At 39.9% G+C, this 26,159-nt stretch overlaps 2 protein-coding genes across 4 annotated transcripts in view; one reads left to right on the forward strand and one right to left on the reverse strand.

The window, feature by feature from the left end:
• col4a5 (collagen, type IV, alpha 5 (Alport syndrome)) overlaps positions 1 to 2,639 on the reverse strand; it is a 62,101-nt gene extending 59,462 nt beyond the window's left edge. The window contains exon 1 of the mRNA XM_079672183.1: positions 2,346 to 2,639. Within this exon, the coding sequence (XP_079528309.1) occupies positions 2,346 to 2,435 (90 nt within the window). The 5' untranslated portion in view covers positions 2,436 to 2,639. The remainder of the gene's footprint in view (positions 1 to 2,345) is intronic.
• Positions 2,640 to 7,092: 4,453 nt separating this feature from the next.
• col4a6 (collagen, type IV, alpha 6) overlaps positions 7,093 to 26,159 on the forward strand; it is a 147,026-nt gene continuing 127,959 nt past the window's right edge. For 2 of the 3 annotated variants that reach the window (XM_079672179.1, XM_079672181.1), the window contains exons 1-3: positions 7,093 to 7,252; positions 7,419 to 7,531; positions 7,696 to 7,741. In XM_079672179.1, the coding sequence (XP_079528305.1) occupies positions 7,521 to 7,531; positions 7,696 to 7,741 (57 nt within the window). In that variant the 5' untranslated portion in view covers positions 7,093 to 7,252; positions 7,419 to 7,520. The remainder of the gene's footprint in view (positions 7,253 to 7,418; positions 7,532 to 7,695; positions 7,742 to 26,159) is intronic. The other variant, XM_079672180.1, reaches the window with a different exon arrangement.

Below are 26,159 nucleotides of genomic sequence, written 5' to 3' on the forward strand. Positions count from 1 at the left end.
AAAAGTGATTAATATTCAACATGAATACAGAGATCAGTGGTTGTATGTAATATACACCTTCTCCACTAGGGGGCCTCAGTGAGAACACTGGTGCGGATCAGACATAACCAGGAAAAACTGGGAGTGTGTGTGTGTGTGTGTGTGTGTGTGTGTGTGTGTGTGTGTGTGTGTGTGTGTGTGTGTGTGTGTGTGTGTGTGTGTGTGTGTGTGTGTGTGTGTGTGTGTGTGTGTGTGTGTGTGTGTGTGTGTGTGTGTGTGTGTGTGTGTGTGTGTGTGTGTGTGTGTGTGTGTGTGTGTGTGTGTGTGTGTGTGTGTGTGTGTGTGTGTGTGTGTGTGTGTGTGAGAGAGAAAGTGTATGTAGAGGTAGAAAGTGGAAAAAAAGGCCGTGTAACAACACCTGCATCACTTTTTTCACGCCCCAATCCAATTACTCCTAAAATGTGTGGGATGTGGTTAAAAGCTAAAATAAGTGACCAGAAATTGCTCCCCAAGGTCATGAATGGACTTTCACGCTCCATCATTGATCTTTTATGAACCTTAGCTTGATGTTTTGTGTGTCTCCTCTATCCATCTTCACCCTCTCCCCTCTGAACTTCCTCATCCAACTCAAGAGGGGGGGGGGGGGGGGGGGGGTCAGCCACATTCCTATATAGAAAGTGGACCCCCCTCCTTCGTCTCCATGGCGACAATGACAGCCCCTCTGTCACGCATGTAATATAGACGACATCTCCAAACACGCCTTTAAGAGATAACACTTGATTATCAATATTCTACTAAGAGAGCATCTTCTATTAGTCACTGACAATACACTTAAGGGTATAAATGTTTGCTTTTTGACATTAGGACCTATTTACCTCCTAGAGAAATTGATTTAAAGTGTTCCACATGATGTCCGCCCCTTGTAAAATCAACAAAATGTAGATTGAATGTGTTTCACAGCGGAGGAACACCACCTGGCAGGCAGGAAAAAGATCCTCAGTTGTGTATGTTTTCAACATGCTGTATAAACTGAGGGGAGGAAGCCACCTGGGATTTTATTTATACAAAATGCTTTAGTATAAACTTTGTGCAACTTCAAGAGGGGCTTGAATCTCACCCTGACATCTGGAAAGTGGTGTTCATGGCCTAAAAACATGCATTTGTTCACTGTTACATAATGACATACTGCCATAGGATTCAAGATGACATGTATGAAAGCTGGAGCATAAAAAGTCTGCATGCCATACATACTGATGAACAGCTAGTGTGCAGACCTGATTGGACACGCCTTGCATGTGGGCGGGGCTAATATGCAGCTCATGAATTATTAATGAGGTGGGAATATTCATAACACAGATAGCCAGTTGGAGTATTATACATGAGAATCCGGAGAGAGAGTTTGATGCATGGGAAGTTGGAGAGCTGCAGGGAAGGGAAGATGCATGCACGCGCACACACCCACACACACACACACACACACACACACACACACACACACACACACACACACACACACTCCTCCTGGATGCTAATACATCTCAATGAGGCATGTTAGGTGGTAAAACAGCCACTAAAAGTCTTGTTTCTGCACATAATCGAAGTCTGCATGGTGTTAGGAGGAGCAATAAAGATGGCTTTTAGTGTCTATACTTCAATAGAAGAATGTGCTGTCAACATAAAACACACCTGCATGGGAGATGCACCTTCATAAAGCTGCTGAAAATCACATTCCCGCTCTTATGGGGTGGAAATGGATTAAACCAAGCGTAATTACGTACAGGATATTTTAGAAAGGGCTATTATCAGACTGTGTTATATGTGTCAGAGGAGGAATTAACATTATTAATCTGATTTAAAGACACACTGGTGAAGGAAGAGGAGGACTCAGCGTTGCCACACTTCTCCACACACACATCTAATGTTTTTAATTTATTCATAACAGGAATTAAAGTATATTCAGGCTGGGTAAAGTGCATTATGGTCGGCGTGTTGCTACAGGTTGCCTCCAGCAGGGAGGAAGAAACGTGATGCGCAAAGAGGGACAGAAACTCCGTCCGATTCTCCCATGAAACTACAAAGCAGAGCCCGTGAAGGTCGTTAAAAAGTGCCACAAAAGCCTCTGTAACAGCGTGAAAACGTGCAGTTGTTTTAATGCATCAACAGGAGAATCGGTAATATGATTATTATGCGAGCAGAAGCACTTGTTATAAAGCAGCCTCTCTATTTATAAATCGTGGTTGGAGCCGGTGGAGTCCCGGTGCCGGCTGACCGAAGGTAGGTCTCTAAATGCGGGGCGTTTGCGGAGGGAAAAGCCCTTAAATCTGTAAAAAATCTTTGCAAAAAAGAAGAAGTTTAAAGGCACTTACCGCTGACTCGGATCGCTGCACCGCGACGCACAGGGCGAAAAGCAGCAGAGGCACGGCGAGCTGGCTCAGGTTCTTCAAGTCTTTATTCATCTTGTGGGAATTAAACAGGACACCACTCACAAAATCTACTTTCTTTCTACTCGCGAGGCATAGCCCTAATTCCCCCTCTGCACACTTGCTCCTCAGTGAAATAGAAAACGGTCAGAAAGGCACTTGTTCTCGGCTGTTTGTTGCGCGTGCAGAGGGTTAGTGGTCCTGGCTGTGGCTGCGCCTCTGCAGTCCCCCTCTCTAACTTTTCCTCTCCTCGACTTGCAAACCTGTCCAGCCGGATCTACTTTCCAAAGGCAGTGCGCATTGTTATATAATCTCCCCTGGCACCTACACTGACTCAGACAACTCGTGAAAAATAAGGTTTCCTAGTGAATTGCATCTTAAATGTCATCCACTACTAGTAATATTTGTTTGATGTCTTCAGGTCAGATGAGTTTTAAACCACTTTCAAATCAGAAATAACCTAATAATGTTAGGACCTCGCAGGCGGATGGATATGTTGCCTTCATTCTTGCCTCCAAAAATCCTACCCATGCCTGAGGCTCCACAAAAGAAGGTTTGACATTAAACCTTTATTTGACATATTCTATATGCCCAGGCATGTTTGCATTCCTGCCAGATTATTAAGGGGCAAATACTCACTTTTGACTCTTGACAGAGGGTTGCTGCGGGCAGAAGTAAAGTCAAATTGACTTCTTTAAAACAAAAAAAAAGTATATCACCTTTCCTTCTCATTTTACTGCATTCTTTTGATAGGGTGTAATGCAACAAGGCTATTATGTGAATGAGAAAAGTCATATGCAAAGCTGCTGAAACTGTCTACAATACATACAACTATATGGATTTGATTATCCAGACATCCTAAAACACATATTAAATGAGTATACTGACATTTTAGTTGGACATTTCCAAATTCCAAATTTCCCTTTTCTTACCATTTAACATATAATTGAATGTTTAAAGTCCATGAAGTAGGTCCTGGAAGAACACCTAAAATGCAGATGACATTCTTTAGGGGGGCTTGAAGTTATAAAGTAACCTGGAGTTAATGATCGTTGATTTGTTTCACAAGTTTGTTACTGTAGACAGAGCCAGTCCCAGACCACAAGTTCACTTTGTAAATTATAATATATTTTTCTCTACATGGGATTATTGACTTGAAGTAAATTGATTGAATATAAAGGACGACGATGGAAAATAACCTTGCATCCCCTTTTTTAAATGACGTTTGCATAAACAACACTGCATTTTCAATGAAGCTTTGACGAGTCATCGTTTTAAAAACAAGAATAATGTTATGAATTGAAAACAAACTCCTTCATTATGTTCGAAACTCTTGGTTTGTGTTAAAACAAAAACGTTTTTTACGTAACTGAAATTATGTCAAATGAACAACGTTAGTTAAGTTACGTATGTTAATAAGTTCACTTGCTTAACTAAGTTAAAACTAAATGGGCTGTCTGCGGCTTATCCGTCATCCATTGCTACACCCCAGCCAGAGCTTTAAGGTCGGCTGACCAGCTGCTGCTATAGTGCCCGAGACCAGGCTCAAAACCAGAGGGCACCGAGCCTTCGCAGCAGCTGGCCCCCAGGCTCTGGAACACTCTGATTTCCCTGTGTGTGATTTTAATTTTGGCTGTTGTAGTAGTATTCGTTTATTTGTCCCCGAGGGGAAAAGGTGTTGCAGTACATCACAAAGGCATTTAAAAAGATAAGACAACACGTCACTGACAACAACATAGACACAGATTAAAACGAACAGACATAAGAAAAACAGATATCGGCAGACATGACAAGGGTCCTAGGCCCTCATTTCCGAAATAGGGGGGACAGGGCCAGACCAGCTTGGTAAACAGTGCGTCCTAGCCATCATTGATTCAGGAGTTTGATGGCTTGTGGGACGAAAGACAGCCTAGATCTGTTCTTTTTGAACAGAGGGGCCCGATATCTCCGCCCGGATGGCAACAGTTCAAAGTAAGAGGCGAGTGGGTGCCTCAGGTCACTCACAATATTGCCAATTTTAAAACTCTGTCCTTGTATAAGCATTCTATATTAGCAAATTAGATTCCTGTCAATTTACTGGACAATGTTACGGCCCTCCTGACTGACTTTTTCTGTGCCTCAGTGGCTTTGCCGAACCAGCATATAAGGCCGAAGGAGAGCACACTTTCAATAAAAGCCTGATAAAACATTTTAACCATTATGTTGCCGACATTAAAAGACAATAATTTACATTAAAAAAACATTCTTTGTTGAGACTTGGCATTTATTTTCTCAGACCAAACATCCCATCTGAGCTTGTGGTCAAGCATGACACCAAGATAGTTGTACTCAGTAACACATTGAATGGGCTCGCTATTTAAAAGAGTATGGTTGGGCGATTGTGCTAGTCTAAAATCAATGTCCATCTCCTTTGTTTTTGAGGTGTTCAGAAGCAGGTTATAATGTCTAGCTTTGAAACTGTACTCGAGAAATGTTAATTCAACTTTATGGTCACTTTGGAGGCTGTTTGTGTTTTTGTTGAATTATGTTTGGTTACCCACTTCATTCCCAACTTTAACCCTAACACTTATATGTTGTCCAACCCATTTATATAAGCGGAAGACACATTTCCATTTTTCAACTAATCTCTGCAAAGATTGTGACATTGTTCAAAATTGTATGAGTTAGTGTATGGTGACTTTCAAAAGCTTCTTAGGTTTTAACTATTTCTAATATATTGGCTCAAGGGTTAATGTGGGGGGTAAAGTAACTAATATTCTGATTCATGCAGCAATGACAATACATAAAGGCAGTCAAAGTGCAAAACTACAAAGGTCCCATGGTGGATCCCTGCGGTACTCCACAGCTCTAAAACAAGCTGTTGAGTAACACCGAGATGCCTTTTATACAAGAGAGATTATATAATTTAAACAGAAACATGAGTGTAATGTAGTCATAGATAAATTATCATGTAGTCATATGTGTTGAAGACTCCCTCAGGTCAGGTTGAACGAAAATAGACCATCCAAGAGCTAAAATGGGACTGTTTGCAACTTGAGTAACTCAGTGTCTGCACCGTGTTTAGAGCAGCATATCAGGACAGAGGTGTTCAAACAAAGTTTTTAATTTGATCCCATGCTTAACCTAGATATGAGAATGCTGAGCTATAATAATCCTGAATGCATTTGCAGGATCCATTTTATAATTTAAGGTAAAACTAGGCCTTTTTATAAGTTGCACATTTGTACACCGAAGAAATATCATGCAACCAGAGAATTATAAATAAAGCATACTGTTTTCAGAAGACTACATTGAGTTTGCACAATCCTTATTGTTTTATTACTTATATATGTATTTTTTCCTTTTTAATGCATTGTTGTGGAGCCTGGTTCTTAAGATTTTCATTGCCAAAACTACGCTTTACAGGGTGTCCGCGGGGTCTTAAAAAGTATTAAAAGTTGATAAATCAATTTAGCGAAAATGAAGGCTATTAAAAAGTATTGTTTAAGGTATTACATTTTGTAGCTTGTTTTCAATAAGTATATAAATTGTCCAAAGAGGTTGTATTCTACAGTCTGCCTGAATGTAATCATTGCGTAGGTGTGTAGTGTGCTTCTGTGTAGTTTATTTATGGCATCCCGTTGGATTTGACGTCATCTGAACAGGACATCTCACGCTCACTGCTTGATAGCGCGCATAGGTCCGTTTACACCAGTTGTTAAACAACATCGTTATGGGGAAATGCAAGTTTGCGTCCAAATGGTTGGGAGATAAGGAGGAAGGACAATCAATACTGTGTATAGTCAATGTGAGGTACAGTGTGTCGCCAATGTAACCGGTTAAAACTCGAAGTGGCGATGAGGTCTTAAAATGTATGGAAAGGGTCTTGAAAAAGGTCTTAAAAGGTATTACATCTGACTTCAGGATTCCTGCATATACCCTGGCTTTAGCTATTGTGCATATGAAAATAAAGCATTTGAATCCTACGACCATTATGATGTTTGAATGGGTGAAAATGTTGCAAACTGATCATAATGTCACTTTACAGTCTTAGAGAAACCTACCTTTTAGGGATTTTGGGTTGGTATTATGGGAAATACAGTGAAGAAACACGTTCATCAAAGTTTCTATCAACTCATAATTGAGCTTTGTGGGAATAAAGATCTCAAAATGTCTTTAAAAGTAAGACATTTTCTTTACTTTTTGCTATTCATTACAAGAAAATAAAGACTCTCCGGAATATTAAAATCTCCTGTTGTCGCCAAAGGATCATATGTTTTAATTAAATATAAAACTAAGTCTTTTTGTAAACTGCAGATTTGTTCTAAACAACCGAAAGATCATGCGACAGCAGGCGATTAAATGACTGTTTCTTCAGACCTAAATGAGTATCATGGCCACTATGATGTTTTTAATGGGTCCTAATGTTTCAAATCAATCAAAAGGTAACTTTACAGTCGTGATAAACTCACTTTCTAGGCATAGTGTGTTCATATTATGGGGTAGAATATGTTCAGAAAAGTTTCTAGACTCATTATTGAGAATCATTGGAGTAAAAGTATTTATACTTTCTTTAATATTGAGATATTTTCATATGTTTGTCTTTTTTTTCATATTTAACCCAACTAAAGACTGTCTCTGGACTGCAGAGCCTCGTTTGCTACACTGAAGAGGTTCTGGTGTGTGTGAGTTGGTTCTGGTGTGTGTGAGTGGGTTCTGGTGTGTGTGAGTGGGTACAATCTCCTGTTGAAGCCAAAGGTATGGAGGCATGAATGACATGTGTTGGCCCCTCCTCTCCTGCTCTGTGCTGCGCTGCTGAGTTTCAAGCGCAACAATCCGGAGAGCGCAGCAGCGACTTCACCGTTGCAACTTTGGTGAGTTGGATAAGCTCTCATTTTATCAAAGAAATCACCTACAAAAACATTTGTTTCCTGTGGTGGTTGTGGGATTTAATGCGTGGGGACGTCAGTTTGTGTGTGTAAACGCTGGTTGTGTTTGTCGGTGGGACTACTTTATCTCTTTCTTTCTGTCTCCGGGTAGATGACAGGGTTTTTTGGAGCAGTCGATGAGCGCGTTTGAAGTACCTTGCTGGTGAAGACAAGGGGATCGAGTACCTGTGATTTACAACATCTTCTCACCAAAATGAAACTCCTGTAAGCCATTTTCCTCTCTAAAATCACGCTGCAACTTTTTTATTTTAAAGTTATCGGCTTTGCCACGGCGTTTGTCGCGGCTGAAAGCGAGCTCCGGCTCACTTAACCTGCCAAATACACACTTGGAAACACACATTAACTTAAAATGTTTATTTCCCTGGCAGGATTTGTATGATAGCAGTCGCCTTGGCGGTGGGATCTGCGCACGGAGTAAGTCCCTTTTGCTTATTATTACTGTCCTTCAGGTGAAGTGGCTCTCAGCTCCACCGTTCATTTAGAGCACAGATGCAACAGATAAACGATGGGGTTTTTGCATTCAAACTGCTGCACAAAATACTTTTCCTGAACCTGTTGCATGTAAATGTCTCAACCGAGCTTATTTGGCAAGTTTTAAAAACGTTTTAACATCATCATTTTCAAAGCTGGTTGCATAAATGATACGTTTACATGTTTACAAAGTGACTTCCATATGCACTTGGCAGAAGTGTCCCTACATGCATCACGCTGTGGGTGTCTACAGTCTGGCATGAAGAGACACATTTCTGAATATTTTTCATATTACACATCTTTAAGGACACTTCAGTGAATGTTTGCAGTACTTTTGTTGTCTTTTAAGGACCTATTTTACTCCAAGTGAGTTCTGTGTTGCACCATGTGTGCACTTACAGCTTTGGTGTAAAGATTGCACTTTTAAGTAGCCCGAGGGACAGAAAAAAGCAGCTCATATTTGAGTTGGCCCGCTCAGTCATTTGCAATTCAAGCCCCGCCCCCCTGATGAATATTTAAATGAAGGAGGTTTTTAGGGCAACGTGCCTTTTTCTAAGCCACACCTTTGCAAGACTTTCAGAGTAATCTGCTGCTGCAAGACAGTGCAAGCAAACAGGAATTATTTCTCTCTTTAAACAACCTTTTTGTGCATTCTTATATTTCATTTAAATCCTGAGTCTATTTGAAGTAGCATTTTCAAGGGCAGATAATCTATTCCTAGTTTCTCATTTCATTTTGTCAAATCATACTTTTAAATATGTGTATATGCTCCATACCCACATTGAATACATATAATAGTATACACAGAGGGGGTTGAAGTGTTTAAATGCGTTATTGAGAAACAGACTGGCCATCTGTGATGACAAGGGTCAGGTTAAATTGTGAAGGGAAAGGTCAATGCAGCACTACACCCACTACCTCCCAAATTAGAATAAGAAAGGGGAGTGGGGCTGTTTGATGCTGTCATTCAAACATGGCTTCTTTCTTGTTAATTGGGCAGGACTTTAGGTTGAGGAGAAGCAAAAGTGCAAGCTATGTACAGTAATGTAATTAATGTCTGTATGCTCCATAATTACATTGGTGTTACGTAAAAGCTTCCAAATAGTATATAAGTACTGTCGTAGTTGAATTAGTTTTAGTCGATAAGTGGGTTAATTTTTTGAAATATGTCCTTTTTTTATATTAAGGTTGGTATTAGCTCGCTGAAGTTTACAAAGTAACTAGAAAACAAAGCTGTGAAGTACAAGAGGTGGAGAAAACATGTATTGGAGAAGATGTCTATAATAATTATACTCAATTACAAGTACCTACAATTGCACAGTACGGTACAAGAGTAAATGTACAAGCTACATTTCATTACAGTTTATAATATCATAATTTCACGCAATTTTAAGCACAGCTGGTGCAAAATAAATCTAAATCCTTTGCCAAACTTCATCAGTCAGACACAAACCCTCAACCCTAGCAGTGTTAGTGCCTTGCTCTACGAGCCGAGTGACAGGAAACTTAAGTAAGGCGGTCGTCGTCTTTGACAGAGACGCTGACGGGGAGACATTCAAGCGAATGAGAAGCAAAAAGCTTCCTGCGTCTCAATAGGACTCATCTGATGGAGCTGCATTGACTTTGAATTGACTCCTCAACCCACTTCCAACCTCCCCGTTGTTTTGTGTTGTATATGTGTGTGTGTGGGTGGCTGAGTAGATGGATACGTGTGTGTGTGTGTGTGTGTGTGTGTGTGTGTGTGTGTGTGTGTGTGTGTGTGTGTGTGTGTGTGTGTGTGTGTGTGTGTGTGTGTGTGTGTGTGTGTGTGTGTGTGTGTGTGTGTGTGTGTGTGTGTGTGTGTGTGTGTGTGTGTGTGTGTGTGTGTGTGTGTGTGTGTGTGTGTGTGTGTGTGTGGAGTGACTGACAGATTAGTTTGTTGGGTGGTCTGGGCTCTTGTCACCCTTGTAATCGTGTCTTTAGCTGCTGTCCAGCCCAAAATGTATTTTATGTTGGAAATTATTATTATTAGGCTACGCGATAGGGTTGGATATTGGCGTCGACAATTACCCATACCTTTTAAGCTTGTAAAACCAAGCTTTAAAACCACTACATTTTACATTTGTATATTTTGGGTGAAAGAACAGTCTGGCTGCAATTTTGTTGGACCTCAGTTCCTGTGTCTCCAAATAAAAAAAGTTGTGCGTTAAGCTAAGAAACCACCCTATCTGTTAGCTATCGTTTACCGTCTAGTTAGCATTTCTGCAAGTAGCAAGCTTTCGATGTGGCTGATAGTAGAGGGTCAGTATTGTTTAGTTTGCGAGTTAGCTAACTAGTTATGCCAAAACTAAACTGACTTCCCAAGCTAACACACACAGTGCTACAAAGAGTTAAAAACCACATTAGGAAGAGCATGTTAGCATGCATTAGCTTGCTTGTTAGCGAGTATGCTAGCTAATTATGCGGCTAAAACCACAAGATGCTATTAGGAGGTTTGAACATTAATTTAGAAACACCAACTTACAGTTAATGAGAACATATGTGTGTCTTTTGGTTTACTCAGCTTCATTTGACATCTAAGCATCAAACCCACATATATAGGTAGCTTTAACAAAAGCATGGTTGTTATATTGATGGATTATCTTAGCGTTAGCTGACTTCCCAAAATGATGTTTCAGTGAACATACGGAGAGGGTGTCTGTCAGGGCTGCCTCAGCTGTTGGCACAGAGAAAACATCACACTGGGGTGAGGAGGAATGGCGAGGTGAAGGGAGGAGGCATGACAGGAAGGAAAAAGGAGGGAGAATCAAGTGATTTTTACTATACCTAGATGGTAAGGAAATGTACTTTTTACATTTGTTGGAATGCAAGATGGATGGGTTGGACAGATACATAATGTTTAATCACAGGCTAGTGACATATGAGGATTTTAAAAACAAACGGGACACTCTTGGTTACGTTGTTCGTGCACAGTTCATGCCGGAAACTGAGATTCGTGTCATTTTATAGCAGATTTATTTTTGAATTTTAGATAATTCCGGTGTTTTTCCAAGTTTTTTCCAAGCCTTTCAATTGAAGTTTTTTTTATGCTTGCTATGCAGTTTGACGTTTTTGGATAGTTATGTCCTGCTGTTCAACCAACCCATTGGTTTTCCATTTGTGAAAGAGTCATTGAGATCATCAAATCTGCATTATTTCATTATCCTTTTGAGTTAAAGCCAATTTTCCAAATCGTGTTAATCAATTCTCCAAACACAAAAAGCATGGTAAACAAATACATTATTTACATTTTATTGCATTATTAATTCAACTCAACAGTCCAAAACAACCAAACATATTCAGTTTACTATCATGTATAACAAAAAAGCATAAAATCCCTGCTGGAACCAGCTAATTATTGACCTTTTTGCTTAAAAAATGAATGAAATTAGCTAGAAATGGGCTAAAACATGCAAAACTGCTGATATTATAATAAATCAACTCGAGTGCATCTGTGGACCAGTTAGACTTCTGAGTGGAAAAGAGAGTAGCTAGATCCCTATCTTGTAGTTTTATCAATATTTGGTTTCCAAAGTGGGCACAGTGTATACTTAGTGGAGATACATTGAGCCGTTAAAGACAGTTAAAGTGGCATTAACTCTGTGCTGCTGCAGAAAAAGTAGTCCCTCCTTAACCGAAGAGATGCAATTAGAGGTGGGTTTGGTGTAAGAGTGATGCTAAAAGCTCACACACTGACAAACGTTGCAGGGACATCCACTTACTCCCCCCTCCTCCCCTCCCCCTCCCCCCTTTGGTTGAATTCCTCCTGAGCTTGGCAGAACTTGTCTCCCACTCCCTGCAGGTGCTATAGACTAGAACATTCCAGAAACGCTAAGTGAGGCGACTGATCACCGCTTGATTTGTGGTTGTTAGACCCTCCCAACCTCAAACTGAGTCCCCCACCTCCTTCTTCCTTTCCCTTCCTCCCTTAACCCGATCATTACCCCCTCACACCCCCTTTTCCTATCACTTTTTGCCCTCGCTGCTTCCACAAGTCAGAGGATGATTTGTGATTTGATTTGCAACGTAGTGGTTCCCAACAAACTTGTTACCCTTCCTGTGTCTTTCCAAAGTTCCCTATATCATTCACATTTGAATATTGTATTAGTACTTTAAATTGAAAGATCTTAACCTGCATACTTTTTCAATCGATTCAAGTTTTATGGACTTTTTTTCAGGTATCTGTTCACTTATTGCTCCGATGTGCAGAAATGTGCTGTTTTTCTTTGTCAAATTTAAAAGTAAACTGATATTTCTTTAAGTCTCTTTTAAAAAAAAAAAACTCATGTTGGATGCCTTCCTTGGCTTTGTGACATTACAAATGCAATTTCTCACTTGTATCTTTCATTTGATTTCTAATTAAACTATGAATTGATCAATTAAGTGTATATTTATCAGCACTCCAAGTCAGAATTGAAACCATTGTAGTTGTAGCCCTACTAATTGCATGTAGGTTTACTTTTAAGTCCATCTTATTGACATATCAGTGTGTTCCTGGAAGTCCTTGTGTTGTGGTTTACATTCCCTTAAGGCTTTCCCCTGAAAACAAGAATGGATTAGATGAGGGAAGTTTGTAAAAAAAAGTTCTGACGTTGTTTTGAAATGTGATGGGCAAAGAAACCGATGGTAAATCCGGAGAAAGAGTGTCTCCATGTCTCTTCTACATCAACATATGTCCCCTCTTCTTCATGTCTCTTCTTCATCAACATGTGTCCCCTCTTCTTCATGTCTCTTCTACATCAACATGTGTCCCCTCTTCTTCATGTCTCTTCTTCATCAACATGTGTCCCCTCTTCTTCATGTCTCTTCTTCCTCAACATGTGTCCCCTCTTCTTCATGTCTCTTCTACATCAACATGTGTCCACTCTTCTTTATGTCCCTTCTACATCAACATGTGTCCCCTCTTCTTCATGTCTCTTCTACATCAACATGTGTCCCCTCTTCTTCATGTCTCTTCTACATCAACATGTGTCCCCTCTTCTTCATGTCTCTTCTACATCAACATGTGTCCCCTCTGTGGAAAGAGACTCTGAAAGTTTGTCCTGATCCATTTCTATAAAAACTTGTCTTTTTTTGGCCACTTTATGATGTCATAACGATGTTTTGTCTTGTGTAACCATTAGCCAATCAGCAACCAAGGTAACCCCCCCCCCCCCCCCCACCTTATCACCTGAATCTCGTCCTAGAGCACCATTGAGTTCTTTGTAACCAAATCTCTCTCAGAGGGGCGTGGGGAGGGGCTCCTTATTTTCATCTAAAGTAACAGACAGAGAATCAGCACTTTGCAAACAGGGCTGAAACAGAGGGGATTATGGGTAATGCTGCAATGATCTGTTTGGTGTTTCAGCCAATCAGCGACATGTTTGTCTATATCTGAGACCTATGATATATTGAAGGAAATCAGTCTAACAGGCGACCTTTAATGAAATGTTCTTCTTCCTATGGTCTCTCTTTCCCACTCGAAATCTCACCATTACCTCATTTCTTTACATTTCTTCAAAGCTCCTTGTCCCCTCCTCCCCTCCACTCACTCTTCTCTCTCCGTAGTTTCGTCAGAGGAAAATATGTTGTCACTAAGGGCATTAGGAAACCTATAAAATGTGCCGTTCAAAAGCCCCTGCTATCCCTCTCCCACGCCCACCGTTAAGACTCTGCTACCTGTGTGGTGCTTACATGCATTGGTGCGTGTTTCCCAGCCTCATAAAACCCTATCCCTCTCTCTTTGTGTGTGTTGTTAGTGCAGGTGGGATGAAGGCTTTTATTTCACTGGGAAATACCCCCTTCAAAACTATTTAAAGGACACACAGGCTTCTAGGCTATGTAATGCCACAACAGTGGTACACAAAGATAATTGAGTCAAGAGGATAGATGTGAGACCATGGATATTAAAACATGTTCAGGGTAAAATGTTGAAGTGTAGGCGGGATAATAGAGATTAGATAGTCACGGATTAGTATTTAAAATTAGAGATGTCCCGATCCGATCACGTGATCGGGGATCGGAGACGATCACGTGATTTTCAAAAGATCGGAATCGGGAGAAAAAAAATCGGGGATCGGGATTTTTTTTTTTTTTTTTTTTTTTTTTTTTTTTTTTAAATGTTGTATTCAATGTTACAAAACAAAGATGACCATGTTCAAGTCTTAAAGTCATCCTGAGGCCTTAGTTTTGGTTTCAAATTACACAACATCATGTATGTGTTGCTTCTTTGGGGCTTGTTTTCATAGACCTGGTTGCTTATTTCTCTCAAATCTGGCAACAGAGTGGGCAGGGCGCAGTGTCTAATTGTAGCAGTAAGCTAACGAGTACTGAAAGCTTGATTTTCTTTTGATCCAATGCTGCACAACTGAACTGATCCAATACTGCTGTGAAAGAAAGAAGCTATATCCATGTTGGATATATATCCAATTTAAATAAAAAAATAACCTTAAGGGACAACTTGAATGCTTTTTTTCCTCTTAATGCATTGCATAAAGATCGGATCGGGAAAAATCGGTATCGACAAATTGTCAAAATCAAATGATCGGAATCGGATCGGGAGCAAAAAAAAGGTGATCGGGACATCCCTATTTAAAATGTCAGGAAAGTCTTACGAATTGCCACCAATAGGGTAAAATGACGCCAATTGCACTTGAAAACTAAAGGAAATTGCTTAAAATCCCTGTAAAACGAGCTAATCCGAACATTTGAGAGGCTTGAACCAATGTTTGTTTGACATTCCTTATGAGTGACTGAAAACAAATTCAAAAAGCTGCAATTGTTATTTTATATCGATGGCGCCATATTGAAGAACAAGAAAAGTGACGTTATATTAGTTTTAAAGTATTGATACCTGGCTTGATCCATCTTCATTCATCATATGTCAGGTAGCATTGTTAGCTTTCCACGCTATGACGATGACCTCATCGATACCTTTAGGATACACAAACCCTTGCATGGAAAAAGTCTATTATCCTAAAGGTCATGCAATCTCTGTAGGAATTTCTTAACACATCCTACGTTAGAGAGGTGAGTATCTGATGACAGACCTTCTGTTAACCTTTTCGTACTGCTTTTTGTCTGTGTGTTGGTTTTAACTTGTCAACAGTGTTTGTGCATCGGGAAAAAATTCCCATTTGTCATGCTTTTTGAATCCATCAGTCTCTACATGCTGTCATACCACTGGAATGATAGCTGTCTCTCTTATCCATGCTTATGAAGTGTGTGTTATCTTTGGTGCAGATATGGTTGAGCGCTTCCAACACATGATTGCTAAACTTTACTTTGTGTGTGTGTTTCATCCGTCGATATGGCACTGACTGTCTTGTGAGTACTGGCAGCTAAAGGGGAATTCAAATGCATGACATTTTAAAGGTTGTGGCAACAAACGACAAGAACTGACAGGGAAACAACCCTCATCATCAGAGAGCAAGAATCTTGTATATTTGCAATATTTGATCCCCAGTGCTTTGACATTTCCAGAAGTGGGAAGTAGTGGAGTCCTAATACTTCGTTACTGTACTTAAGTACATTCTTCTGGTATCAGTACTTTACTCCACTACTTATTTTTCTGACGACTTTTTACTTTTACTTCTTACATGTTGAACTCAAATACCTGTACTTTCTACTTCTTACATTTTGAACCCAAATACCTGTACTTTCTACTTCTTACATGTTGAACACTAATACCTGTACTTTCTACTTCTTACATGTTGAACACAAATACCTGTACTTTCTACTTCTTACATTTTGAACACAAATACCTGTACTTTCTACTTCTTACATGTTGAACACAAATACCTGTACTTTCTACTTCTTACATTTTGAACACAAATACCTGTACTTTCTACTTCTTACATTTTGAACACAAATACCTGTACAGTACTTTCTACTTCTTACATTTTGAACACAAATACCTGTACTTTCTACTTCTTACATTTTGAACTCAAATACCTGTACTTTCTACTTCTTACATTTTGAACACAAATACCTGTACTTTCTACTTCTTAGATGTTGAACACAAATACCTGTACTTTCTACTTCTTACATTTTGAACACAAATACCTCTACTTTCTACTTCTTACATGTTAAACACAAATACCTGTACTTTTTACTTCTTACATGTTGAACTCAAATACCTATAATAAGTACATTTCAAAGCCTCTTTACTTTTACTTGAGTAAAGAAGTTTAGTCAGTACTTCTACTTTTACCAGATTTTTAAACACGAGTATCTGTACTTCTACTTAAGTAAAGGATTTGTGTACTTTTGCCATCTCTGCTCATTTCCAATAAAAGGGTCATCTTCAGGGTCTCGTTCACATATCTAAACCCCCTCCTTCCTACCTCCTGCTTTTTCTACGGAGCACACGCTGTCAGTTTGTCCCCCGATTGGTCACGGTGAACTCTCGGGGGTCAGAGGTCGCCGAAACACAAAGGCAGCGGGGAGGCTCTGGTCCGCGGCGAAGGCTTAACATTCCTCCACCCGCGCTCCAGATCTGTTTATCGCACTGCTTTTTCTGCCTCTCGTGAAACGAAGACGAGCAAGAAAACACCTCGGAGAGAAAGCAGGGCTATTCTGTCAAGGCCTACAGAGGTGGAAGAAGTACTCAGACGTTGTAGAAGTACCAGAGTTTAGGAAATACTCTGTTACAAGTACAAGTCTTGCATTCAAAATGTTACTCAAGTAAAAGCTTTATTGTGATATGCACAGCAACAATGTAGATATGGCAATGAAGAGCTTAAGTCTCAGGCTCCTCCCACAATGCATCATAAATATACCTGACATAAAACAATACAACTCATTTAAAAAGTAGAAGTACTCAGATCTTGTACTTGAGTAAAAGTAGAAGTACTCAGATCTTGTACTTGAGTAAAAGTAGAAGTACTCAGATCTTGTACTTGAGTAAAAGTAGAAGTACTCAGATCTTGTACTTGAGTAAAAGTAGAAGTACTCAGATCTTGTACTTGAGTAAAAGTAGAAGTACTCAGATCTTGTTCTTGAGTAAAAGTAGAAGTACCAGAGTGTAGGAATACTCTGTTACTGTAAAAGTCCTGCATTCAAAATGTTCCTCAAGTGAAAGTAGAAAATAATGACTTTGTATACTGCAGGGTAGCTTGTGGATTTACTCCAGGTGGAACTAAAGTGTGATTTAACACTTGATTAGATTTCACACCATTCATCCAGATATCTAAAGGTATTCAATGGAGTAAAAGTACACCGTGTACCTCTGAATTGTAGTGGAGTAGAAGTACAAAGCAGCAACACAATGTAAATACTCACGTAAAGTACAAATACCTCAACATTGTACAGTACCTGAGTATCCTCCACCCTCAGGCTGTGTTTCTGGAGGTCTCTCAGCCTGCCAGAGAGACTGCAAGTGGGGCAGAGTTTTCTAGAAACTCAGTAAGAGTTTCTGTCTCGTCTTGTTCGACGTGCCTGGTCTCTTCTTCCCTTAATGCCATCCATCGCCTCGGGGCTGTTTGCACTTCAGAAGGATTTAGACCTCCTTTCTACTCCTTACCCTTTTCCCCTTCTGTCTGTCTCCTTCCCTTTTCCTTGCCTCATTTTGTTTACCTTGTCCCTTTCAAACTCACTTGTGTCTCCTTTCTTCGCCGCCCTTTGTATCTCCAAAAGTACACCTCTTGTTGTGTTTGATGTGGAAGCATTTGGCACTTTTAAACTGTGTTTTTTCAATATTAACAAAGGATGAAAATAACTATGTGTAATGTTCGAGAACTTACACAGAAAATCCTCTTTCAGGTCATTTTAGTCCCGTTTTTTGCTGCTTTCCCTGTGGAAAAACATCAGATAAACCAACTGCACACTGCCTGCTTAGCACCAAAACAACAGGCAGACACTAGTTTGTGAACATCCTGGAGCTTTTAGCACCGAAAAAGCTCAATATTTTCTGGGTGGAGACCAAAATTCGAGCTTAAAGTCAGTCTTAAATTAGTCAGAAATAGGACTCCAAATGTAGGATAATGTGTAATTAAACATTGGTTTGCTAACACGTGAGCCATAACAACATTAAAAGGTAAAGTACTGCTTTAAAAAAAGTGATAATAAATGTGGTAAATAAGGACAAAAGCTTAAGTTTTCTAGTATATCGTTTTTATCATGATTCCTACCATAAATCTTTAATCTCTGATGTCTTGTTTAAAACGATAGCACCTTAACCCCGCCCTGAGGACTTTCAGTTTGTTTTGAAGTCAGAAAGCCACGACAGGTTCTGCTTTGAAGCTCCACTTTTTTTCCACTGCAACATCATTACTTTGGCATTAGACTCCAACATCAGCCACTTTAAGTCAGACACTTTTCACTGCAATTATCACATGCATGCCCGTGCAGAGGGAACACATCTCCTTTTGTTTGGCACTTTTCCTTAGGGGTGGTGGTCGGAACAAACGCCCCTCTAGGGAAGAGGTGTGTGTGTGTGAGCGTTTTCTAATTACCGCTAAAGTACTTTAATCGAGACGTTAATTACTAGCTTGCGTCCACATTAATGTCATTGTTGTGGAAGGGGCAGGTTCAGATATTTACTCATTTTCTAGCAGCCTGCAGCTAATGCCAACCAAAGATAAAACAAATACATCCTGTTTGAGTTTAGCATGGCAGCGTTAGCTTTAACTCTGTGTATTGTTTTGGGGGGAAACCCTGGCTTAAGCTCTCTTTCTGTAATCCTGCAGACACACTTGAGTGTTTTCTGTCTTTCTTTACCGTTTAGTAGGATTCAACGTGAAAAGATCAGAAGGTTTTATCATCAAATGCACATTAGCGTATAGCGTAATTGTTGCTAATGCTAATCTTAAATCTCAGGCGAACATTGCAAGTTATGGTGTTGGATTTGGACATATTTGGCAACTTGACGCCGTGCTTTTTTGTATTAACAAAATATTAAATGACTATGTTTAGTTTTTAGGGTCTTTCAGCTCATTTTAGTCGTGTTTTTAGCCATTTTCTCCGTCAAATGCACATTAGCTATAGCGTAGTTGTTGCTAATTCTAATCCTAAATCTCAGGCTCCGCCAACATTGCAGCATACAATGTACTTAAGAAAAACATTAATAAGGAAGTAAAATAGTGCAATAATAATATAAGTTGTTATGTTGGATGTCTTTGTGTAATGTTAGAGAGGCTTTAAAGGGAATCCCCTCGAATCTCCCAGTTTTCTCCCAGTAAAGGGTTAGGGTTAGGTAGGGCTGCTCGATTATGGCAAAAATCATAATCTCGATTATTTGGGTCAATAATTGATATCACGATTATTAAAAATCCATTTACTTTGAAAACATCCATTAATTGGAGAAATATTTGAACAGTATGTTTTTAACAGTTGATTACTCTGAACTTTAAGTATAATTCAACTGATAAACCAATAAAAAAAAATTATTGTTAATTTTTTTTTTTTTTCTCGTAATCGTTGCAAGCCATAAAATACGATTAATTGAGCAGCCTTAGGGCTAGGGTTAGGGTTAGTACACCTCTAATAAACCAACTGCACACTACCTGCTTGGCACCAAACAACAGGCAGACACTGATATCAAGTAGTTTGTGAACATCCTGGAGCTTTTTAGCAATCTAAAGAGGTCATCGGAGACCACATTTAGAGCTAAAACACACTTTATTGGACTAAAACCAGCCAGAAATGAGCTTAAAGTACTTTTCCCGCTAATTGTTTTACGTGCAAATGTCCCACCACGTTCAGTTTTGAAGGGTCACGGTATCCCCGGCTGCTGCCCCTTAATATCCCACTGTGATAGGAACACTATCATTGTTATTGTGTGCGATTACCTCCTCACTGTGTCTCTGCGTGTCCCTATAATTACAGAAACCTCCGCTCTGTTTTCCGTCTCACACTCATCCTTTGTGCCAGCCAGGTAATCCAGGCAGCACAGGTAAAACCCTCCTAATAAACCACATATCTTTGGTACATTACTTCATTGGATTTATTTCATTTGATGCCAGCTTGTGGCCAAAGGAAAACAGCCTCTGGATATGGAAGTGCCACAGCTTATTGTTGTTGTATGTGCAGACAAATCTATCAAAGCAATAACTCCAGATTGATGTAATGTCATGAAACATGTTTTCATAGAGCAGACGTCTTGTCTGACCAGCAGGTATGTTGTTGCTTGTTACCTCAAGGCATTTTAGGTATTCTCTGTACGTCTTTTTCACAGTTTTTTTTTATCATTATTTGAATATTTACCTCACCTAAAGATCTCTTATCATAGCAGCTTTCTTTGTGTCAGGATGATTTTTGTTTTAAGAGTAGCATTTATCCTATTGTTCACTTTATTTGACTCTCTACTGGCAAACTACTTGCCATTAGTACTCTATAGGGCTATCACAAAATATCACAACCACAAAAAAAACTGAGGATTTCCTTGAACTTTAAATCTAATTTCACTGAAAAACACATTAAATTTAATCAGATTATCTTGATTTTTATAAGCGTTCGAAGCCGAAATGATAAGTAAAAATTAAATATATTATTCACCTCTTCGTTATATTGTTAAGGTTGATAATAGGAGACAATAAAGTGGAAGGGTAGATGTCAAAGTAAACGGTAAAAAAACTGAAAACTGTTTTTTTTTTTAACGTTTTTTACAGTATTTTATGGATACAATTCCTAAAAAGTGACTTTTTAATCAGTTTTTCCAACAACTATATAACACATGCTATATAATGCTCCTTATAAACTACATTTGTATATTTTGCAGATACTTAATAATGACTGTTTCCATATCAGACATTGTTTAAATTCTGGTTCTCTGCGTGAGAGCATTGCACGGTGGTCAAGCTGTTGCCCTTCACTCATCTCCACTGACACAAATCCTCAATCATAAATCAGAAAGCTCCCAATTTGTCTTCCAGGCATATTATATCCAGAGGGGGAAATACCTCGCGTCAGTCAAAGTGTAAATTAACGTTCTTCTTGCCGCTGCGTGTGAAAGCACCTGCAGTTCAAACTGATGAGCAGCAGTCAGCCTGTGATTGGCTGATGGCCTCTTTATCACATTTTTGCTATTCTGTCCCTTAAGCTGTCTTTTTGTACCACTTAAAATCAGTCTCCTAATGAATTAATGAGCGCATTGATTTGATTACATGTTAGTTACCATCCAGAGCTGCACACACTCTCCCCGTAAGGCCTTTAAAACATGTATTTCCCTCTTGCTTCATTCTGAGCAGCACATTTCCCATCGTGGCTCCCTGACTGAGTGCAGCTTAGCGCTACCTGGCACCGTTCCCTTCAGCTCGGCCTCGTGCTTTTAGCTTTAACTCCATTCATTACGCAGCGAATGTTCCCTCGCTGCCCACTGGGGCCCCCAGAAGGCCGCTAATGAGGGGGGGACAGATGATCATTGTGCCAATTGACGCTGCTAAACATAACTGTAATCCCGCATTTGATGGTGTTGTTCTGCATCAGAAACAGCTTTGAACATGAGGAGAGGCTTCTGTTTCGCTGTGAGGGTTTTTTCTTTTTGAGCCGTAGAGAGGTCAGTGTGTTTGTCAACAGTTGCCCCCCTTGTATTTATTTAGCTGGCCCCTCTTGTTCCTAAAATAGCCCTCGCTTGGCAGCTTCAAATGTGTGTGTGTCAAGTGGAAAGGGGTGAGGCGAGGTTTCATTATTTCTGTGAATGGTCGGCATGCAAGTAAGTAAGTAAAGTTGATTTATTATTTAAGTCAAATGAGCGGGTTCCATAGCTTAGGAGACACGGCTTCGAACGCTCGATCACCGCGGGTCTGAAGGTGGGCGCGTGGGACAGACATTAAATTGTGCATGTGTGACGTGAGTGGGCGGGCTGATGTATATGGAGGAATTAGGTCAGCCACATAAGCAGGAGTCTGACCGTGCAATGCTCCGTAGGCAGGGGCGGACTGGCCATCGGGACGTTGGGGACGAATCCCGATGGGTCGACCGAAGTGGGCCGGTCGGATGAGTCACTAGCAACCCCCCCGTTGACAATTTACTAGCGGTAATTACTTGCTGTACCGAGGTGGGCCGGTTGAAAGTCCCGGGCTGATTTGTAGTCCCAGTCCGCCCCTGTCTGTAGGTGAGAGTGAGGATTTTGAACGGTATCCTATAAGCTACCTGCGAAGATATCTGAGTATCGGGGTAATGTGGGACCGTTTGTTTGACCGGGAGAGAAGTCTTGCAGCTGCATTCTGGACTGCCTGTAGACAACGAAGAGCAGACTTGCTGAGAGAGGAGAACAATGCGTTGCAGTAGTCAATGCGAGATGAAATAAACGCATGTGTAATCATTTCTAGGTGGGCTGTTGAAACTGCAGATCTCAGTTTACTAATGTTTTGTAGGTGGAAGAAACAAGATCTCGTCAGTTGCTTAACATGGGTATCAAACGACGCGGATTGGTCAAAAAGTTAACTCTGACACATAAACAGTACAGATAAAAAAAGGCCTTTCAATTCTCTTGCATGGCTTAATTAGGTTATTCACCTGTTTAAGAAGTGTGCATTAGATAATATTCACTATGTGTAAAGGAGAATAAGTTATGCTGTAAGTAAATATACCAGACAACTAGGCTGTAATGTGCACGATTACAAGCTGTTGGGTTCAGAGTTGCAACTAAATATCAATTTTTCTACATTTCTTGTCGCTTTAAAGTCAGAAAGCTGTTGTTTTTCAGCTCCAAACGGCAACATATTCAATTTTAAACAACATAATTAAAGCATGAAATACTTGCATTTAACTGAGCCTGTACCGCTATGTGGTTGTCAACGTTGCATGAAAAGTGGTTTACGATTATAATAAAGTTCATTTTTCCAATGCTCCTCACAACAGGACGTCAAAGGACAGTTTAAAGTAAGTAAGACATGAACCAATGCAAACACAGTAAGAACATTGAGGATCGTTTAGCTCACAGAAATGACATTTATTAGCCTTTTAAGAGCATACCTCCTTTATTAGTACATCTTATGGCATTAAGTGTGTGTTGTAATGCATACCTGCTCTGTTACCGAACACCTGTCACACCTTCCATTATCTCACATGAGTGAGAGCTTGACTACATCACACAACCTTTTAAGTTTTTTGACATCGCTAAAAAGACTTGTCGCTTGGGGGTCCGGCGATGGAACGTAGAGATCTTGAACACACACACGCACTGATACACACACACACTGATTGACACCTGTAGGCTCAAACTGACGTGAGGAGAAGACGTTGTTCTGTGTCTTCGGGGTAAAAGATGTAAGGGACATTTTAATGGACCTTGAGGTACAGAAAGCGTTCACAGAAAAATGTGGATTAATTTACATTTTCTCCAAGGCAAGCTGACGACAAAGCTCAGCAGGGAAAACTTTTTTTCCGCAAGATCAGATTGCAACACTTTAGAAAAGCACCTATAGCGGTTGCTCCTTCAATTTGAGGTTAAATTTGAGGTCTACAATCAATCAATCAATCAATGTTTATTTATATAGCCCAATATCACAAATGTTATATTTGTCTCAGTGGACTTCACAGTTTGTACAGAATATCAGATCCACTACAAATCCACTTTTTAACCCTCTTTGTCGGATCAAAACTCACTTTAAAGTACAGTCTACCCTCCAGGCCTTATGCAATGGAAGCAGCAGGTATTTCCAATATTATGTACACAGTGTAAGCTTATTAAGTGCATATTTCGAAAACAATATGTGTGGAATAAAATCTCTCCACGGCCGCGTTGACCTTCTACAACGTATTTTTATTTAATTTAGATAGAAGTGGGACCAACTAAATAAGTGTCTCTTGTTAGTTGATTTATTATTTAAAGTATTCTTGAAGCAAAAAGGGCCAACATTTGACATCTCCAGCTTCTTAAATTCTGCTTTTTCTTGTTTGAAATTACAGTAAATTATATATTTTGTGTGTTTGTGTCCTTCAGTTACGACATATTAATCTTCTCAAACGTCTTCAATTTAATAAATAGATGTGACGCACACCAAATAAGAGATTCGTACTCAGACATTCATTATTTATAGTCATTTTTAAGCAAAAACAGCAAGCATTTGACATCTCCAGCTTCTTGTCTTAAACTTTAACAAATCCTATTTTTGACCGTCGTTTGTATATTTGATGACGTCTTTTTGAGACATATGACTACTGTAACCACACAGATGAATCAATACATAGAATATTCATTCGTTGCACCCCAAGTCCTTTTTCAAATTTGAACATAATCTGGTAAAATCACATCCAGACTTGTGCGCGCTCGTGTCCTCCAGGTACGACATATTTCCCCAAATTGCCACATTCCTCGGGTGGATTTTTAACGTGATAAGACGAGAGTTTTTTTTAACGAAATGTAACCGTTGTCATCGCTTGACATGTTGGGATGCTCCGGGTCTTCTTTTTCCACGTTGAAAACCTTGACGTGTTGCACCTTCTTCCTGCTGGAATGTTCCGGCATTCCCGATGGAATTCCACACAGAGGGCTCGAATGAGAAAGGGGGCGGGGCTTATATAGATTATATTCCCCCCCCGAGGTCACACACCTGTCTGCACCTCGTCTTTCCTTTCCTCACCTTCACCTCCCCCCTTCTCTCTCTCACCCTTTGTTACCCTCCCCCTTCCTCCCTTGTATTCCCATTGAACTCAGTGACTCCATTGATTTTCTTTTTAGATTTCTTTTCATGAATTCTCTAAATCAGAATCGGCTTAGTTGCCGGGTAGATTAACACAAATGGTACAAGGCAGTTGCTTAAGTGTGTAAAGGTGCACACATACACACAACAAGAGGTATTAAGTTAAGTATATATTGATATATACGTGGAAAAGCTGTACTGTTTTAAAAGAGGTTACATTGTGCAAAATATACTGTAGAAAAAAACTAAATTACACAAAATAATGTGTCTTTTAAAAACTTTAAGCGCCATGGTTAGGAAGTAAATAAGTCCATTATATCTGTCTGTCTGACAAATAAGACTTAAAATGTGATTTTTCATATCACAGTCGCAAAAGGAGGTATACTGTATACTAGTGTTGTCACGATACCAACCTTTTGGTTTCGATAACAAGTCAAGAATTGCGATTCCGATTATTTTTCGATACTTTTCTTAAAAAAAGGGAAACAGTCTTAAATGTAATTATTGTGCTTTATTTCACACCAGAACCATAACCATAACACAAACGTTTAAAAAATGAGAACAATACATTAAATAAATGACTAGAATTTGTTTTAAATACAATTAAGCATCATCTATAAACAACTTTTTTGTTTTTCGCTTCTGGCGTCTTTTTTGTCGACAAGCCGAGGCGCAGCGGCAGTTGCACTCCCACTTGCAGCCATGCTTCTCGTTTTCTCACATGCTCTGGCAGCTAGCGCGTGCACGAGAGAGGGGAGGCACTTAGAGCGTGATTGAGAGGGGAGGGGCTGCAGGCACGGCTGCAGTGCAGGGAGTGGAAGCAGAGCGCTGAACACACACGGCTCTTATTAAAACGGCGCTTTCTCACCGGAGCACTTTTCCCCGTCATTCTTAAAGTACAGATACTAATGAAACGGAGGAATCGTAACGTTTTTAACGGCAGGGTATCCCGGTACCTTTCAAGTATCGGTACACCGTGCAACACTACTGTATACTCCTGGAAAGAGTCACGCTATCTTGGGAGTGAGATAAGCCAGTGTTTGGATAATCAGCTGGTGATTACGGCACATTATTGTTGTGAAAATGTGCTAAAAAAAGTTGTCGTTGAGCAGAAAACGTGAATGCAACAAGTGTCCTCGTCGGTCTAGAGGTGAGTCAGAGGATACTGTGTTTAGTCTATAAGATGTTTTGTCTCAACCACTCAACAGAAAACACACATTTATATGTTCCCACATGATTCACAAAACATCTACACACACTCCAGCTGTTTTACTGTGACGACGAGGAACCCAATAACCTCCACAACTGAAACTTTCATTCAGTATTTCACTCAAAAAAAACGTAAATCCCAGGCTCCTCTAACAGTGCAACGGTTAATGAACAAAGTAAAGTATATAAAATAGTGCATTCAAAATGCAGGAATAAGTACACGTGGAATCGAATAAATGTACGTTGTTCAACATTTCTCTCCCTTTCTCCTCATTTCACCTCTGGCACACGAACAACTCATATTTTTTAATGACTATAATACCCATAATTCCATCCGTGTGGGAACCTAAGTCCTGGGTCTCTGAGTAAAGCTGTGAGGGGGTCAGAGTGAGAGCTGAAGGTCAAAGGTCACTGTTTTTAAACTTGTATTTCTCAGCTCTGCGTGGTATACCTTCAGGAATCCGTGAGCCAGACAAGAGCACACATGCTTTTGAGGGATTTGTGCAAAAACGCGTGACATAAAAGCAGAGGTTTTGACCTTCACCGACCCCCCTTAGAGGTCAAAGTGT

This window comes from Notothenia rossii, assembly GCF_949606895.1.
Source record: "Notothenia rossii genome assembly, chromosome: 3".
Taxonomy (NCBI): domain Eukaryota; kingdom Metazoa; phylum Chordata; class Actinopteri; order Perciformes; family Nototheniidae; genus Notothenia; species Notothenia rossii.